The sequence below is a fragment of the Geotrypetes seraphini genome, chromosome 5 (assembly GCF_902459505.1).
Source record: "Geotrypetes seraphini chromosome 5, aGeoSer1.1, whole genome shotgun sequence".
Taxonomy (NCBI): domain Eukaryota; kingdom Metazoa; phylum Chordata; class Amphibia; order Gymnophiona; family Dermophiidae; genus Geotrypetes; species Geotrypetes seraphini.
This window is the reverse complement of record NC_047088.1, coordinates 182,458,323-182,478,711: the sequence shown is the minus strand read 5'-3', so window position 1 is coordinate 182,478,711 and position 20,389 is coordinate 182,458,323. Positions and strand designations below refer to the sequence as shown.

Genomic DNA, 20,389 nt, shown 5'->3' with positions numbered 1-20,389 from the left:
TAACTAACACAATGGAAACAAACTGCTAAAGTGGCTATTCTGAGAATATTTGTGAAATATAGCATTTAAAATCATCAAAACGCTGGTTAATGACATTTTCTGTATATACTTCCCATGGTCTTGTGTGCTGTATAAAACTCAATGGCAGGCCGCAGCTAGTCCACCCCTGCACTAAAGTAAGACTCAACAAATCCCAAGTGCCAGGTCGCTACGGTGCCTATAAATTCCACCGTGATGCCTGGGATTTTCTTGCCCCATAATATTTTATTCTCTTGTGCTGCCATTGAAAACAGGCTTCCTTCTTCACTGCTGCAATTTGGCTCACTGAAAACTTGAGTTACATGTAGCCTCACCAGGACTTGACACCATGGGGTTGGCTCAAACTTCCTGCACTGCATGGCTCATGCTTTTAGTGAGTCAAATTGAAGCAGCGAACTTGGAAACATGCTGTGTCTTTGCAGGAAGCAAGATGATGGGAATTAAATGACAGGTTCCAAGAGAGAGCTGGATGAAAGCTGGGGGAGGAGGATATGAAAGAGAGACTGGGTGAAAGCTGGGAGAGGGCTTGGGGAGAGTATAAGATAGCAGGGTGGAGACTTATGTCATGGTCATATGTGAAAGAAAGAGCAATTATCTCTTTGCTTCACCTATCCAAGTGGGTGATGTCACACAGCTGACTCCATGCTTCGAGAAGGAAGACTGCTAGTTTTTGGTAGGGATAAGAGTCTGACTTACTCAATTTTCAGTCAAAGAATGGGAAAAGAACCTTAGTAAATCCATGTCTAAAGGAGCTGCTGCTGATCTAAGAAGGGATTCCCTATCCCTCTAACTTCTCTGTGACCAACATGCAGTTGGGTGGAGGATGGAGGGGAAATGAAAGAGGTTTCTATCATTGGTTCCTAAGTTTTCGGCTATCTCTAGACTCAGTGAAAATCTGTCAAGGCCTGCACTAGAGGGTACCTGATTGGAGCAAATTCTATAAAGGAAAGTAGGCACCTACTTTCCTTTACAGAACAGTACAGGAACATATTAGATACATGGGCATAATTTAGGCATGAGCACATATGTCAGCCATAGAGCTCACGTAAGTGCTTGTGCCTAAACACCAGAAATACACACTTAACTTACAGCAGTCTGTAAGTTATGCATGTAAGTGTGAATCCTATCCATGCTCTGCCCATTTATCATATATGCGCTATGTAAGATATGTGCGTATTTATAGGATAGCACTTAGCAGTGGCAGACCGAGGGTGGTGGTGCCTCCTTCTCCATCCCCGCCCCCCCAAACCTTTAACTTCGCCAGCATGAGCATCTCCTCCAACTTCTGCCCGCGCTGGCCTTGGCTCTCTCTCTGATGTCACTTCCTGGTCCTGCAACCAGAAGTGACTTCAGAGGGAGAGCCGAGGCCTGTGTGAGCGAAGAATTGGAAGCACGGGGGAGGGAAGGTGCACATGCAGTAGGGGAGGGTTGGGGAAGGACTGGGGGGCAGAAAAGAGGAGAGGTGCTGGTGTCCCCACCAAGACTGCACCCAGGGTGGCCTGTCCCCTCGTTCTCCCCCCCCCCCTTACTATGCCACTGGCACTTAGGCAGAATTTTGGCTTTAAGTGCGTAGTTTACACACATAAGCACAGATGTGCCATTATTCTAATCATTTATGAGTGAAATTTGCACATAACAGTTACTGCCCGCTTTATAGAATTAGCCCATGATTTTATCATTATTGTGGGTTGTTGTGCACTGCTTCTCTGGAATATTTTAGACCCTGGTATTTTTGAGCTGTTGAGCACTGTTTTCTACTCTGATGGCCTTTCACGGTCTATTAAATAAAGGCTGGCTTCCCTATTTCCCTTAACACAACCAAACAGAAACTGACCCTACTCCACAGAATCAAAGAGCAACCAAAACCAAAAACACTGTGGAGAAGATGTCCATGATGCAGGCTTTATTGAAGATACAGTCATAAAATCCACATAATAAAATGTCTAGGACCCATAAGACGGGAACTGTGGACCCAACACGGTCTGTGTTTCGACAATCCTGTCTTCCTCAGGGGTCCCTAAGAGTCCTAAGTCAAAGAACATGGATCAGAGGCTGAGAACAGTCCTGCTCGAGAGCTCTGCGCGATAGAATAATGCTCTTATGGGTCCTAGATATTTTATTATGTGGATTTTATCACTGTATCTTCAATAAAGCCTGCATCTTGGACATCTTCTCCACAGTGTTTTTGGTTTTGGTTTCCCTACTTCCCTTAACAGACATTGAAACACTCAAAGTTGTCTGTAACTGTATCTTAAGTGGTCATGTTTAAATTGTGAATACAATGCAGGTTCACTAATAATAAATATTTTGCTATGTTAACAGTTTTAATTGCAAGACATAGAATTAATAAAAATATGCCCACTTGGCTAACCTAAACATTAGCCCCCCCCCCCTTTATCAAGCTGTGCTAGAGGTTTTTAGCGTGGGCTGGCGAGGTAAGTGCTCCAATGCTCACAGAAATTTTATGAGTGACAGAGAGTTTACCGTACTGGCCCACGCTAAAAACCTCTAGTGAAGCTTGATAAAAGGGGCCTTTGATAAGTTAAATTGACCTCCTCCACCAGTGCAGATTATAAACGCAAGACTCAAAGAAGAAAAATATTTAATAAAAAGTCATGTCTGGGGCGATTTGGGGTTTGGTGCACTTCCTACCAGCACAACAAAACCCTCCAGCCCCTACTGCGAGGCTGCACCTCCCTGACAGACTGAAGGAAGGAAAGAAAGAGGACTGCTGGATTCTGAGTGACCTCATATAAAGCCCCCCAACAGCACAGAAAAAAAACCTTTTGTGATTGGATGTATATGCATGTTAAGGTTACACAACTGAAAGAGGACAATCCAACTTCTGAGTCAGCCAGAATTAAGTGACTCTTAATACTGTAGATCTGATTGTGGATAAAGAAATGCACCCTATGAACCTTTTCATAATGTTTTTCAGTGCTGTTAAACAGTCACAGAACAAAAACGTGGCTGTTACTTAACTTTCAAAGGGCTAGATTCACTATACTTACCTAAGCGATCCGATCCGTGGCTGAGTCTTCCCAGGCAACCAATCCACAACGCGTCCTCATGCAAATTGTGGCAATTGGAGGCACGCCCTACACTAACCATATGGATCGCTGCAGAGCGATCCTGACGCATGCGCAGACCATCTTCTTTGCCTATAAATGGTTTGCGCATGCTCTCCACGGAAGGAAGGGGGGCTTAAATCAGAAAAAAAAACACTGCTTAATAGCTCTGCGCTCAGCTTTAAAATCTTGCTTATTTGTGAACAAAACACGCCATAGTGCAGCCCCGCTTTTAAACCACAGGTTTAAAAATACGGGTTCGCAGGGCAGCAGAGAACTTTTTGCACAAGGGAGATGTTTGATGATTTCAGGGCTGCAGGGCTGGGATTTCATGGCGGCAGAGAGCAGGACAGTCGGCAAGGACGTGAGCGACTGGTCTTCAGCAGTCGCTTCAGTTTGGATCGGCCAGCCCAATCGGTGTTCCTTCTTGAGTTTAGTGAATCGCTGCCTTCCTACTTTGCATGCCATTTCCCCTCATTTGCATGCTAGGATCGGGTGCGGATCGGATCGGGAGGAAGGTTAGTGAATTGGGTCAAGGTCGCAAACTGGTCGGGATACGATCGGTGGGCTTAGTGAATCTAGCCCAAAGTGGACAAATGCCACCCCTAAATCACAACGTAAACAGAATCAAAAGGTCTCACATTTATAAAGCAGTGTGAAGAAATTAAAGGGATATCCCTTTAAACCAGAAGAACTCAACGCAGTCCTCAGGACACACCTACCCAATCTGTTATTCAGGCTATCTCCAATGAATATGCATGAGATACATTTGCATAATAATGAAGGCATGCAAATCTCTTTCATGCATATTCACTGAAGATAGCCTGAAAACCAGACTGATTAGGTGTGTCCCAAGGTCTGGGTTGAGAACACCTACTTTAAACTGAAAGCTGAAAAGTTTTATTTATTTATTTAAAACTTGTTCCCGATCTAAAGCACTAAACCCCCTTTTATGAAACCACGTTAGGGTTTTTCTATCTCCAGGCGTGACGGTAAAAACTCCGACACAGCTTCATAAAAAGAGGGTAAACTGCTTAAAATAAAATAAATACATAATATGAAATTACACATAATAAACAAAACATGTTATCACAACTTAGCTAAAGAATTCTTTCTTTAAAATATTCATAACATTAAACAAATATCTCAAACTACATTTTACAACTGCACCTCTGATTCTTTCTAGACTATTAAACAGGGCATAGAAGTGTGTTACCTGCTCAGTGGCAGGCTAATCTGTTAAAGACATGCAGAAGGAGGACTATAAGATATTGTTATCTAAGTATACACACACTTAATTCTGTTTCACCTCATAGGCCAGGGGTCTCCAAAGTCCCTCCTCGAGGGCTGAATCCAGTCAGGTTTTCGGGATTTCCCCAATGAATATGCATGAGATCTATGTGCATGTACTGCTTTCAATGCATATTCACTGGGGAAATCCCGAAAACCTGACTGGATTCAGCCCTCCAGGAGGGACTTTGGAGACCCCTGTCATAGGCTATGAAATACTTCACAATTCAAGATGAACACTGCTTTACCCTATCAAGAAACTAACCGGATTTAATATCTGAACTGTATATGGGAAATAAACCTGTCTTGGGTGACTGATAGAAAAGGGGTCAGATAACATAATGGGCTACACATATCTTCTTACGCAAACACAATGCTTTAGCCGAGGTGGAAAGACAGCCGAGGTTAACGCCTGTGCCCTTGTCTATTAATCATTAGTCTTGGCTAGTTGCTTTGTCCTCTCTGCTGCACATATTCAGAGGCATGTTCAGGACCAATTTTGGCCTTCCACATGCTCTGCTTGTAGAAAAACATGAAATGCAGCAAGTTTACAACAGATATGGATAAGGGTTCTGCTCCTGGCATTTTTAATTGAGACAGTGGAGTCTCAACCTTTTAAGGAGGGTCATGATTGTTTCAGCTTACTCTTGTTTTTCTGGTTTAACTAGCTGAATGACAGCTCTGCCTCTAGGAAGAAGGGCACTTACCAACTCTAGCAGCGATGACTCCAGCAAATAGAAGACTAACGGAGATTATCGGCACAGACTCAGAAAGCTTCTCTATGTCACTAGCAGCAGAAGTAGACCCATTTGTCAAATTTTGCATTCCAGTTGTTGAGTAAACAGAAGCCACATCATGGGGAGAAACAGTTGGCAATGGCTCTCTTTCAAATAATCGGGCACTAATATCAGCAAATGGAGAAACGGTCAGATCCAAAGGACTTCCGGGCATGAAGACAGAAATGACGCATAAGAACAGACTGGCAAGTTGGGCCATTCCTGAGATGAAGCCTGTGCGAACCAGACCACACTTGCGACGGAGCCAGGTGAAGGCCACGGTTCCCAGGATTCCTGTAATAGCCGAAGCACCCATCAGAAAGCTTAGCACTGAACCACTCAGACCTTGAGTGTACGCATATCCAGTGGTGATGCAATCAAAGCCCAGGACAGTCATGTAGAGGAATGCCAAGCCCATGCCAGCCAGAAACACTGATTGATTGTAGTATGCAACCCATCCGTCTCGGAATGTGCGGAAAGGCTCAGCTACGTGATCACAACAGCTGGGCTCCTTCTGGACCTCTGCCATTGCTAAGGATTTCTCACTCATCAACTGGGAAGCCTCAGCAGGTTTATCCTTATTATTAAGATAGGATTCCAAGTCTGTTGATAAAAACAAATCATTTTAATATGCTTAAGCTACAAAAATTCTCAGAAAACATTTTCCATATATTCAGCAAGTCCAGGCAAACCCTTTCTAGTGAAAATGGAAGCATCTTTCTCTCTCATTCCATCAAACCACATTGTGGTAAGTCGTTAAAATGCCTACATTTTGTATCAACAGACCTAAGCTCAAAATTAATTTCCTGACTAGAAAAAAAATGTACATAATAATTAATGGTTTCAGATGTAACTTGCTTCCTTGGTGTTTCTGGTCCTGCAGAAAGACAGATGCTCTGCACTGCCCTCATTATTTGCACTATGATTCATGCTACAAGCAGTCCCTGGGTTAAGAACAAGTTATGTTTTTAAAGCTAGTCTTAAGTCAGATCTGTATGTAACTCAGAACTTGTAGATTTTAATATTCTTGCCGCTTACCTCTGCTCCCAGCTGACAAAAGGGCCAACTGTCCCACAGTGTTCCCTCTAAGGTACATCATTCACAATCACATACTTTTCTTAATGTTGCCATGCGTCATTCCTGAATCTGCTACAGAAGTGTAGTATTCTATGGCACTGGAAATACTGCTCAGTGAAATCAAATGAAGCTGCAACTATGTTCTTAAGTATGAGTTGTACTTAAGTCAGGTGTCTGTAACTCAGGGACTGCCTGTATTTACAACTATACTGTATATCTTAAGAATACAAGTTAGAAAATGCCAAAGCAGCCAACTTGTTCGCTTTAGACATGCCCAACAAATATTACAAACATGCACAGTCAATCAACACCGATAGGTTTTTAACAAAATTGAAACTCCATTTTAGATATTTGATAATAAAGGCCCTGCAGAAAGCATAATGGTGGTTGGGTTTACAACACATGGGTTATCCAAACTATAAAGAAGAACATGAAGAGTGAACTTCTCAACTACTAAATGACAAGCATTCTAGAAGTAACCCTCAGCCCTATACATGTAATTTAACTATAATTTCTTAGCAATCTTTATTATTTTCAATATTTTGTTTGCTCTTTTAAAGACCAAGATTTCAACATGTGTTTTCCTAAACCTAAAGTAGTTATCCCACTTTTCCTGAGTCTATATCACACCACCAAGGCCCTCATGATAATCCAAGGTTAGCCCATGACACCTGATCTACTTCAAAATATTGAGCTTGAATCATGACTATTTGTGCAATATTCTACGTAGCATCATGTAGGAAGTGAAAACACGATAACAGGGCATCAAAATTAGTGATCTGAGGTAGGTTTCTGGCATAATCAAATGTTTGTTTGTTTTTTCTTTTTTTAACAGAGTGTTTCAGTATTCATAATACCTTTCTGCATGTTCAGTTCTTTCAGTTCTTGCTCTTCTACCTTCTGACCAGCTTTGAAAGCGAGGGCTGGAGTCTTCTGGTAAACCTTCCAGAGCAGCAGATACTCCACACACATTGACAGCAGGTTCCAGCCAGCAATGAATCCACAGCCAATCACTGGAGAGCCAAAGGTCATTATCTGCCCAACAGCCATTGGTGCTAAAATGTTTGTCAGCTGATCAATTCTTCGCACTGTAGCATTCATATCTAGAAGGAAAAACCATTTCATGACAGAAATGAAATACTGTAAATGTTTAGCTCCCAAGGCTCTTACCCTATAAATATGTATTTTATTTATGTTATTTAAATATGGTATATTGTCTATATTCAAAAGTTGAACAGTTGATACACCATAATTTATTCAGAAGGTATAGTGCCTGATGGTATTATTTCTTATTTTACATTTAATCTCCCTTTGTAGTTATTTATGGTTCCTTTTTTGTTTTTATAATTTAGGGCTCCTTTTACAAAGTCGCATTAGGCTTTTTCATCACCGGCTGTGACAGTATTAGCTCCGACGCTCATAGAATTCCTATGAGTATCGAGGCCTAACAAAGCTTCATGAAAGGGGGGGGGGGGGTTAGTAATATAAGTTTGCTTTTGTTGTTTAGAATTTCTGCCTTTTAACCCCGAAGCAGGCATGTGCCAAAACATGGCCATGTTGGGTTTTAGTAGAATTCTAATTAAACTATTTGTTATGTATATATTTAATCTATATATGTGACATAAACCCTTTTATGTTTAGCAGATGGTCTTACTCCTTTATCTTAGCATATATTGTAGTGAAATGCAAAAATGTAAAATTTATATTTTCTTTATTACCAACATATAACCCCCCCCCCCTTTTTACAAAACCACAAAAGTGGTTTTTAGCACAGGCCGGCACGCTGAATGCGCTGCGCTGCTCCTGATGCTCACAGGAACTCTTTGAGTGTCGGGAGCAGCGCAGAGCATTCAGTGCGCCGACCTGTACTAAAAACCCCTATTGTGGTTTTGTAAAAGGGAGGGATAATTCCAGTACAAATGGGAGGTGGGGGGGGGGGGGAACCAGGCTCACAGCATTCTCCTTCAGATGCACTGATCATTGTACTCTATAATCTATAATACCCTTTAATACCACACCCAATTTTTTTTTCTTTGCCTACCTTTTATTTCAGGGACAAGAGTATTAGATAACAGCCTAGTCCCCTCACCCATAAGATTTTGATAAACTTGGCTATTTTCATTCCATTTATATTCTGCTTGTGACCAAAGCAGATTATATAAAAACCATACAAAATATAATAAAACAAATATACTGTATATAAAAGAGTAATCACAACAACATCTTCCACAAAATATATACAAAACACAGTATTATGTTGCCAAAAGCCATTTATTCAGGTAAATGACCTGTATGAAATTTGCCCACCCTCCCTGAGGATAAATATATGCACTAATGGTTCTTTGAGTCTGTGAGTGAAGCTGTTCCTTGCTGCCCTCTAGAAACTGCCACCCTAGTTTGCCTACTGTTTAGATCATCCCTGTTTTACTGTAGGAGACACAATCCTAAAACTGTCAGTAGGAGGAACTTGTCTTTCACATTAGCCCACTTATTTTTCTCAATTTGGGAATATGAGATTTTGTTTTATCAAGCATTTAGTTCACAAATAGTAATTTACGCTGGCTTTTACAAAGTTGGGGGTAGAGGTTTCTATCGCGGGCCAGCGAGGTAAATGCTCCCACACTCACAGAATTCCTATGAGCATTGGAGCATTTATCTTGCTGGCCTGCGGTAGAAATCTATACCGTGGCATTGTAAAAGGAGCTACTTAAAAAAAAGACTAAATGCTGCTCTATAGAAACAGATATTAGAAAATAGGTTTGGCACTGCTGCATAATCAAGGTGTTTAGCGGAACAGATATCTCTCAGAAAGTGAATTATCATAGAACAGATTTCCTAACATGCACTGAACTGTTAGGGCTCCTTTTACTAAGGTGCGCTAGCGTTTTTAGCGCACGCATGAAATTACCACTCACTGCACCGCGCGGTATGCTTCTAGAATAACGCCAGCTCAATGCTGGTGTTAAGGTCTAGCGTGCGCGGCAATTTAGTGAGCGCTATTCTGCGCATTAAGCCCTAACGCACCTTAGTAAAAGGAGCCCTTAGTGTACCTTATCATACATTAATGCACATTGGGGTCCTTTTACTAAGGCACGCTAACCGATTTAGCTAACCCATGGGCACTTTAACAATTAGTGCGCCCTAAATCGATTAACGCCCGCTAAATTGGCTAGCGCACCTTAGTAAAAGACCCCCATTATTTAACACATGACCCATTCTTGATAATGGGGCCTAATTACTAATACTGCCCGTTACATCCAATAAATCTAATCCTATGATGGGAAATAAAGTCCACAAGGTCCATCTAATATTCTAATCTATCCAATTTTCTTCCCTTGGCAATACCAAGAACCAGAGTTGATCTTTGACATTTCCTTTCCTTCTTTGCCACCAATGATCTTCTGCAGGGCCATTTTTAGGCTAGAACAAATGGTTCTACTGCACCTAAAGATTGGTTGACCGACACAGCAGTAGTGCAGATGGAGGACGAGTATGAGCTGGCTTTCTGGTGGGATAAGGATGAAGGAGACGGCAACCGCAGCCAGTTCTCGGTAACACCACACTATGGGCTCCTTTTACTAAGCCGCGTTAGGGCTTTAACGCACGGGATAGGGCGCGCTACTTTGCCGCACGCGCTAGACCTTAACGCCAGCATTGAGCTGGTATTAGTTCTAGAAGCATAGCACACGGTAATTTCCTGCGTGCACTAAAAACACTAGCGCACCTTAGTAAAAGGAGCCCTATGTGCAATTCTATGAAATGAAGTCTAAATGAAATGCTATGTAATTTGAAGGTGGGCACACACACATGGGCAGAGTCACGTGTAAATTATGACTACTATAATTCGTGCGAGTTTTTCAGCAGTCTAGATGCTTTTCTTCCTAAAGTGCGGCTGCTTCTCTTGTCCTGGTACTGGCTGTCTGCGTGAGAATAATCATGTAGGTCAGACAGCAGCAGGACTACAGCAGCCAGAGCTGATACAATCATTAGGCACAATTAGGCAGTCACCTAGGGCAGCAGCTTCACCTAGGGCGGCAGCATACAGCAGCTGTAGTTAAAGCAAAGCAATAGCCCAGACAGTGACAAAATCAGAAGAGTCATCTGCACATACTTTTATCTGTAAAAGGAGTTTAATTTTAAAAGTATGGTGTCCAATTATTTATTGGATTGTTGATCATGATTGTGGAGATAGGGACCTCAAAGTTAAGGGGTATGTGAAGCTGAAGGTTTGTCTAGGCCCAGACCCAGCTCCAGCCTACAGATGGCTCTGATTTTCTGTGCTTAGCTGATGCTTCCACCATCTCCACTGGGAGGTAGTCCATGCATCCACCACCCTCTTTCTGTTAAGGAACTTTTTCAAAGGTTATTCCCGAGTCTACTAGCTTTGAGTCTCATGTTATAACCTGGTTTTCTAGAACAGGGGTAGGCAATTCTGGCCCTCGAGAGCCCTAGACAGTCAGGTTTTCAGGATATCCGCAATAAATATGCATGAGATAGATTTGCATCTCAAAGAGGCAGTGTATGCAAATCCATCTCATACATATTCATTGTGGATATCCTGGAAACCTGACCTGCCTGTGGCTCTCAAGGACCGGAATTACCTACCCCTGTTCTAGAATGCTCATTCCACCCCCCAAAAAAAAATATTTGCTGCCTCCTCAACTGAGTTTCAGTCTATCACAAGCAAAACTCAAAAAGAAATGAGCAAAATATACATTTGTAAGTTTCTTTGCAGAGATGTGTTAAGTTAGTCTTCATAGGGCCCCTGTCAACTGCTGACCTTAACATAGGGCTCCTGTCAACTGCTGTCCTTAACATATGAACTCAGAATTTTTATGGCTACAAAGTCATATTTTAATTAAGATTTACAACAGTCATTACCTAGCAATTATAGCCTTGCAGCAGCAAGAACAAACATTTTAAATCTATTGTTCTTTAGTACTTCCTGGAGAACAGTAGAAGAATCTGCTGACTAGCTTTTTGTGGTGACTTGTAACCCACTAAAATGAGATCCTCAGCATGCAAAAGGATATTTGTACCTGCCAGTCTACTTCTGTCTTCTCCTGCAACCACAATGATCCAGTCTCTCTGAATGGTGATGGACATTGCAGTGCTCGCCAGGTTTGCAATGTTTGCAATTGTGATCACCAGAATGTAACAAACTGTCTAAAGAGTGAAGAGATAGTAAAGCATTATTTAAAGTAAAGCACTTTGTTTCATTTATGAGGGTCTTCTGAAAAGTTCTCAGCCCAACCAACAAAGTTGAGGCAGTCTTCATCATGGGCTATACACTTAGTCCAGCAATTTTCGTTCCGTATTTTTCTGACAGAACAAAAAAAAAGTGGAAAATCACTGGATTAAATGCATAGCCTTCGATAGAGACTGCCCCCAACTTTATTGGCTGGGCTGAGATCTTTACAGCGGCCCCTCGAATGCTAACTTGTGTCACATATTCATATTCCTATCATGCAATAACGTGGCACATTCTTCTTAATTTGACATCTTAACTCCAAGTTGTTTGTATTTTTAAAAAGTACAGAACATGTAAATTGTTCATAGACAATTCGCTGAAACCTTCCACCCAATGTGCAGCAGCAGCCAAAACAGCAAACAAGACGCTAGGAATTATTTAAAAAAAGCAAAAACAATAAGTCTAAGAATGTTATAATGTCTTGTTTCGCTTCATAGTGCAACCTCACCTTGAGTATTGTGTTCAATTCTGGTCACTGTATCTCAAAAAAAATATGGTGGAATTAGAAAAGGTTCAAAGAAGAGCGACCAAAATGATAAAGGGGATGGATCTCCTCTTGTATGAGGAAAGACTAAAGAGGTTAGGGCTATTCAGCTTGGAAAAGAGACGGCTGAGGGGAGATATGATTGAAGTCAACAAAATCCTGAGTAGTATAGAATGGGTACAAGCAAATTGATTTTTTTTTCTCAATCAAAAATTACAAAAACTATGGGACACTCGAAGTTAAATACTTTTTAAACCAATAGGAGGAAATATTTTTTTACTCGGAGAATACTTAAGCTCTGGAACGCATTGCCAGAGGATGTTATAACAGCGGTTAATGTAGATGGGTTTAAAAAAAATGTCTGGACAAGTTCCTGGAAGAAAAGTATATAGTCTGCTATTGAGACAGACATAGGGGAAGCCAATGCTTGTCCTGGGATTGGTAGCCTGGAATGTAACTACTATTTGGGTTTTTGCCAGGTATTTGTGACCTGGATTGGCCACTGTGGAAACAGGATACTGGTCTACTGGTCTGACCCAATATAGCTATTCTTATATTCTTGTATTAATCAGCAGCCAAAGCAAATTGTTCTTATATAATAGCCAAATCAGACCAAACAAATTAAAATTGATTAACCTTCCCACTAATTGTTGTCTGCTATTGAAAAAATTTAGAGCTGCAACCCAAGACACAAATCAGAGTAATACTTGGATGTTCAGAAATTTACATCAGAAAAAAAAGCTCATATAAGTTATGCTTTATTAGGCCCATGACACACCACAAGCTAACAAAAGAGACATGAAACCAAGGATTACCAAGATAGCCCTTGGCAAAATGTCTGCTCATCTCAAGCCTGCAGACCTGCCACTTTTTTAAAATCACATTTCTTACATCAGTCTTTTCATCTACACAGACTAGAAACTTATTGGAGCAGAATTCATTTCCCTCAGCACCTTTTGCTATTTTCATATAACAACCAAGAAAACCTCACATCTCGCAGTTTCCTTCAATTTAAGTTGCCCTACCTTTATTAATCTCACCTCTAACCCACCTGCTGAAGTTTTTTTGCAATCACAGGTTTTACCTTTAAGCCTCATCCTACATGTCTGGATTTCTTGTCAGTAACATTGATTAGATAGGGTAGTTTCCTGCTTTTATAAATCTAGCAATCTCTTTCTGCAGTCACACGTACTCTATTAACTGTTTCCCATTCAGATTTCTCAGAGGTCTCATTCTTTGCAACTTTATTCAAATAAGATTTTCTTTTCCTCAGTTAATCCCACCTCTAACCCATTCTGTCTAGGTCCATTTAATCATGGGTTCACTCAGCTCAAAAGCTCTCATGTGAGCTTCTGTGTGTCTTCTTAGTTTGCAATGAAACGACTGAGTTCCACGAGGCAGTAATTTTGTAACAATGAATCTATGTGAGAAGTCTAAGAAGGTGTCTATTTAAAGTCTATTTTATATAGGCAACATCAGCACCTTATGATTTTTAAAATAGGCTCCCAGAACCACACCAAAAGGCATGTAAGGCGTCTTTTACAGAATCAGAGCCCATGTGCTCTGATGGTTTAGGAAATCATTTTACTAAATAAAAGTAAGAATGTTGATGAAGACTGTGCTAGCCTTGGTACCCTGATTATCTGATTATGTTTACTCTGGCATCTGCTCTGAACAGTACAGACCGGTCAATAAATAAATAATGAAAAGCCGGCTTGAACTTACAAGAAGCCATCCATGGTACATCGATACAAGCTGTGCCTTGAATAGAAAAACCGCCATCAGGATAATGCCACACACGATGACAGAGGCATTCTGGACAATCAGTGAAGTCTGTGCCACTGGATCGGGATGAAAAAGAAGACATATAAAATACTGATTAGGTAGAAGAGCAAGCACACGTTTCTGTCACTGCAACAAAGTGAAGATTTCTGCTCCTTTTGCTTACCTTTGAGCCTTGAATTCTTATCCACCCAGTCTCCAATGATGGCCCCCAGAAGAAGAACAGATCCTGCAACCACCAGCCCATACACTGCGGTTAAGAGCAGGCTGTTCCCGTAGAGTTCCACCAGAAAAACCGACACTGCGAAGTGCCACATTCGATCACCCTGTAACCAGCAGCAGAAACATCTTGATTGTTTACATTTTGCTACAATGCATCAGTGATCAATTCTAATTGATTATTATCTCAGCAAACTAATTAAACCCCCCCTTTTACCAAGCCATGCTAGTGGCTGCCACGCAGCAACACCAGTAAAGCTCATTCATTCCCAATGGGCTTCGGTGCGATTACCGGGGGCTGCCGCAGTAATCAGCTTCGTAAAAGGGGACCTAAATTATATATACAAAGGTCACCATTACCAAGTGCTTAGTATACCAAGGTTGAAATAGCGTGTCCCACATGCCTTATCTAGGACTGTGGGCCTCGTACAACATTATGTCTTCCAGTATAACCACAATTTATAACCAATATGACTAGATTGCAAACCTCAGTTTTAGGGCCTGATTTACTAAGCCACACCCCCCCCCTCCCAAACAAACTGACAGGGCAAATTATTTTGAGTCTACTGTATACAAGAAGGAAGGCACCTAATTTCCTTCATAGAATATTAGTGTAGCAGGGCAAATAAATGCATATCTTTTAAAGATTAAAGGGATAGGACTTGATATGTTTATGGTTATTAAAAACTTTATATACCGCCTAACAGCCAAAAAAAGGACCCAAGCAGTTTACAATATATATTTCACATCAATTAAGAAAAGAACTCCATTCAAGAATAGAAAAGAAAAGAATTAAAAAGAAAAAGGTGGGTTTTTTCTAAAATTCATAAAATTGTACGACAATCAAAATTTCAATAATAAAAATGCAAACTGAAAATTTTCTTAACAAAAAAATCAATAGCTACATACAGATTGCAGTCCCAAATTCATTTCTTCAATTTGAAAAGGCCAATTGGAAAATATGTTTCATAGTTTCTTCGAATTTTGATTAAATGCTTCTCCAGAGGTACAAAGCGTTATACATAGCAATTTAAAATAGATAGGAGACGAACATATTAAATAATTAAACATAGACCAACAAAACAGACATACTTATGACATGAAAACACTGGGAGAAAAGGGAAGAACTACAATTTATATATGATTTATATATGATTCTTCTTTTCTCAAATGGTCAGTTACGTTCATTCTTGGTGCCTAAATGTTGGAGGCCTATTTACACAATACCTCCAGAATAGCAGAAGAACTTACACCCTCCCCCCTTTTTACAAAAGCCATGGTAGTGGCTGTTGCAAGGCAAATGCTCCGACACCCATTAAAACCCTATGGGCGTCAGAGCAATTACCACAGCAGCAACTGCTACCGCAGCTTTGTAAAAGAAGCCCTTGGTTGTAAGCTCTTCTAGGCAGAAATATGTTGATGTGGACAACTTGCCGCTACGTAAGTCAACACTCTGGACACGCAAAGAAAAATGGTTCATTTTAAGATCATTTTTGGAATGTTTTGGCCAATTTTTTCTGAAAATAATGCATGTAAAATTTAATTAAAACACAGAAAAATATTTTAATGCATATATATCAGAGTCAAATATAATTTCATAAACTGGTTTTGAGCCTAAAATGTTGTTTTGGGCCTATAAATAGTCTCATATAAAATTAGGTAATAAGGTCCAAGTTGTCAGGTATTTTTATAGTAAGCATGTTTCAGAGCAGGAGTTAGGGTGCAGCACATGGGGAGTCATGACTTAGGGCTCCTTTTACGAAGGCGCGTTAGGGCCTTAACGCGCGGAATAGCGCGCGCTAAAATGCCAAGTGCGCTAGCTGCTACCCCTCCTCTTGAGCAGGCAGTAGTTTTTCGGCTAGCGCGCGCTAATCCAGTACGTGCGCTAAAAATGCTAGCACACCTTTGTAAAAGGAGCCCTTAGGCACATGTTTTATAAAATATCTGTATAAACACATAGGGGCCGTTTATCAAACTGTCATAAAAAGCGGCCTCCTTATGCAGGTAACTTCCACATGCCAAGGCCATTTTTCCATATGGGTAAAATGACCGCTTTTTCTATTTTTTTAGAATTAACGATCAAGTGCTAATTTTCCCATTCACACATGACCATTAACATGTGAGTACTTAACGACACCTATTTTTTTATGTTAAAGGCTCACACACTAATCAGTTAGCACATGGCAATGCAGCTGTTCTAACCGATTAGCGCAGAACATCTTTATTCTTGTATGCCGCCCAACCGTAAGTTCCAGGCGGTTCACAACCAAGAACATGCATGCCTACTATGAACCCCAACCTGCCCCTAAGCTAAAAAATAAAATCAATTTTTTAGCATATGGGGAAGGTGTGCCCGAGCACCCTGCTGTAAGGTATTTTAAGCTGCAGTAAGTGGGTGTTAGCGCTTTACTGCAGATTCGTAAAAGGCCCCATAGAGTAGTGTTTTAGAAAGGATGTTCAAATTGGAATCGAGACATCCAGGTTGGGATGTTTCAAGTTCCACTAGGATATTAGAACAGGATCTCCTAACACAGAGCGTGCTGTAAAATATATAGAGAAATGGACGTTTATGCACTGGTTATGTGTGACGTGAAAATCTTTTTTTAGAAAAAATGTCTAAAATATCAATGGGCACATACGGCCCAATTCTATAAATTGTACCTAAAACTTGGGCGCTGAGTAGTGTAGTACTTAAGCGCGATTCTATAAAAGCTAGGTGCATTTTCTAGAATCGGGCCTAGTAGCTAAAGTGGGCTTAGGCATCCTAAACTTAGATGCACCCTATTTATCCCAGGCCTAAGTCCAAAAACAGACATCTACATGAAAAACATGGCCTTACGGTTCTGAGCTCCTCTTGTAAACTTACAAAGTGTTTCTCTGATTATAGTGTTCTCTTTTTGTTTTTGTTGAAATACACTATGGACAGAAGACTGACCTGAAACCTATTTCCTAACAAATGTAAAATGCAGTTTTTAGCTAGATAAGCCAGTACAATGAATGCTAAGGAAGTACATCTCTGTCTCTCCCAGGCTTTGGTTTCCTGAACTGATCAGTTTTGTTGCTGTGTTAGTCCATTTGATTGTATGGAAATAAAGGTTAAATAAAAACCAATATGAAGTGATATGTTATATTGCATTAGCTTACTACACCACGACCCCTATTTACTTTTGTGTTAAGATTTTGCAGTTAATGTGTGGAAAACAAAAAACAACCTCTTATCTATTTGGGGCAGTCTCATAATCTTTCCACACAGTTACTGTAGAAGAAATGTCTATACCATGCATAAAGCAACACAGTTAGCTGCCTCAATTTATGTGGCATTAATTGTGCTGCATTATGAGGGACCACTGAAAAGTTCTCAGCCCAACCAACAAAGTCGGGGTAGTCTCCTTCGAAGGCTATACACTTCGTCCAGCGATTTTCTACATTTTTTCATTCCACATTTTTCCAATGGAACAAAAAAAAGTGGGAAATCACTGGATTAAGTGTATAGTCCTCGATGAAGACTGCTCCAACTTTGTTGTTTGGGCTGAGAACTTTTCAGTGGCCTCGCAAATCTGCTGCATTAACAGTTAATGCATGGTAATTTAAAATTACATGTTAACTGAAAGGTGCCATCCCCTCATGTTTCATCCATTCTCCATGGAAACAAGAGAAAGTGGGACACGTAGATAACCAGGACTCAATACTGTCTTTAATTCACTGTTGAAAGGCACAATATTCATATGATGTTCACAAACATGCAAGATTCAGTCATGGAAAACTCAACAAGGCATGTTTATGAACATCATTTGAATATCAAACCTTTTAATAGTGAATTAAAGATAGTATTGAATCCGGTTATCTACGTGTCCCACTGTCTCTTGTTTTTCTGTTTGTTATCGATGTGGGACAGATTTCTCCTTTTTGTTTTTAGGGTCATCCATTCTCCATGCCATTTCACATCAGTTGTTAATGCAGAAATGATCACACATTAACAGCAAAGGTGCAGCCTAGGAGTTTGGCCTATATGTGAGTAGCTTTTGTAAGTGAACATTGCTTCTCCTCAGGTCAAACAAGTAAAGCTGGTCAAGAAATGTATGAAAACAGTCCCCTCAAAAAATCATGGAGTGCTCACTTAATTTTGTTGTTGCTTGAAAGGTTAAGCAATCATTCCCCATTTAACCAATCTACTGTACACATGATATTGTAAACTTACAAACTTTTATCATATCTCCTTTCAGTCATATTTTCTCCATGACAAAGAACCCTAAATTGCCTATCTTATTTATTGTTTTTGTCACTCTTCTCCAAATCTTTTCTAGTTTGGCCTTACAATTTTTGCGATGAGACAACCAGAACTGCACACAGTATTCAATGTGCAGTTGCATTAGGGAGCTATAGACATGCATAATAATATTCTGCTTCTTTCTCCATTTCTTTTTACATAACCCCTAGAATGTCAATGTAAGGGTAGATATTCAAAGCCACTTAAATGATCAAAAACAGCTTTTGGCCATTTCAATTGCTTGTCCAGGGCTAACTGGGCATATTTTGCAGCACTTAACCAGACAGTGCTGCTGAAAATGCCCAGTTAGGCCCTGATTCTATAAAAGATGTTTAAAGTTAGGCACTTAGATCAGCACGCCTAGCCAATCTAGACATCTAACTTAATTAAAAAAAGATTAATTGGCACCAATAACAAGCAATCAGCACTTTATAATGGGCTTAAATTAAAATTAATTGGGTGGTAGGCGCCTAACACAGTAGGAGCCTACCATTTTCGGGTAGGCGCCTGGCCATGGTTAGGGGTGGATCATAGGTGTGTTTTCCAAGTAGGCACTTAAAGTGGACTTAGGGACCAGTATTTAGGCCAAAAAAAGCCTTGGCAAAAATAAGGTGTGCTTAAGATTCAGATGCCTACTGCTGCCTAAGCCCACTTTAGGTGCTGCTAAGTGCAATTGTACAAATGATCGCTAACTTGAGATTGACAAGCGCTAGGCACTGCATTTGTTAAGTGCCCATGATTTAGGTGCTGTTTATAGAATAGGGGCCTTAGCACCTAAAGTGAAACTGCCTATTTTGGGGGCATTCCCTTGGCAGAGTTGGCAGTTAGCTGGTTAATTGCTGATATTGCATAATAATGGAGTCATTCAGAACAGGTTTCCATAATTTAGGTGCTGAGACACTGTGCGCCAAGCAACATGTGTAACTGCCATTACAGGGTAGAGTAAGTCAGTATTTACAAGCCAACGATTGGGTGTGGCTGATTATGCCATGTCAATGGCTGATGTAAATGATCGCTATTAACTTTTCCCTATCTTAATAAATTTTACATTACGCTGGTTCCAATCATAATTATTTTAGCAAAGTTTTGTATTATTCACCGTTATCATTTACGGCTATTGTAAACATAATGTAAATAAGTCATAAGTCTGTAAATTCAAATATTTTGTGTTCCTGGCTCTTTATTAGTCCATACAGACTTGTTTATCCACAATGGCAATGACATTTTTGCAATGTCACATCATTCGGGACACACGATAGGAAAAGGTTAAATGTTACAGTTATACACATAAATGAGAGTACACTTCCCCCTCCCCATTCGCGGTTTCTGCACTCGCGATTTCACATAATCGCGATTTTTTTCTGGGGAGGGGGAAAATAAAAATACCCATATTTTTTACCTCCCTGCCGCCTTCCCGGCCTTACCTGGTAGTTTAGCTGGCTTTCGGGGCAGGAGCAATCTTCCTACGCTCCTGCCCCGTGCAGATCGCCATGAGGAAATGGCTGTAGGGAGTTCCCGTCGTAGTCTCGAGAGACTACGGGAACTCACAGTTCTCTGAAGCAACTACTCTTTAATTCCTCTTGAAATGGCCAGATAACTCCTTTTGTAATCCGCTTTGAACCACAAGGTGATGGCGGAATAGAAATCACTAATGTGATGTAATTATCTCTTATTATTGGTTGTTAGAACCAATTAGCCCTTCATTTACCAATTAGCTTATGTACATAACTGCCATGCACACAATTTTGTATACTAAATGCCAAAATGTGAGTACAAAATTATAGAATTATGAGATAAGTTTATTGTCTCTGTATTACGAGGGGGTGCTGAAAAGTTCTCAGCCCATCCGAGAAAGAAATGACGTGGAGCCATGAAACTTACAAGCTATTCCACATATTCACCCCTAAATTCAACATACTTGGTACATCATGTCTGAAGTGTTTGTAACCCTTCCCCCAAAATAACTGTCTGGTCACTGAAATACTGTTCTGCTGCTACGATCACCTCCAAATCACTCAAAAATTGTCACACTTTCAAACTCCTTTTTAAGGCTCGGAAACAGAAAATAGTCAGATGGGGCAAAATCTGGTGAGTATGGGAGATGGTCTAGCAATAAAACTCCAACTGCATCAAAAC

At 40.5% G+C, this 20,389-nt stretch overlaps 1 protein-coding gene across 1 annotated transcript in view; it reads right to left on the bottom strand.

Moving 5' to 3' along the window:
* The window catches only part of LOC117360736 (solute carrier family 40 member 1-like), a 32,362-nt gene that overhangs the window by 6,357 nt on the left and 5,616 nt on the right, over nt 1-20,389 (bottom strand). The window contains exons 3-7 of the mRNA XM_033945017.1: nt 13,934-14,093; nt 13,711-13,826; nt 11,290-11,416; nt 7,108-7,353; nt 5,105-5,776 (exon numbers count right to left, since the gene is read on the bottom strand). Coding sequence (XP_033800908.1) covers nt 5,105-5,776; nt 7,108-7,353; nt 11,290-11,416; nt 13,711-13,826; nt 13,934-14,093 — 1,321 coding nt within the window. The remainder of the gene's footprint in view (nt 1-5,104; nt 5,777-7,107; nt 7,354-11,289; nt 11,417-13,710; nt 13,827-13,933; nt 14,094-20,389) is intronic.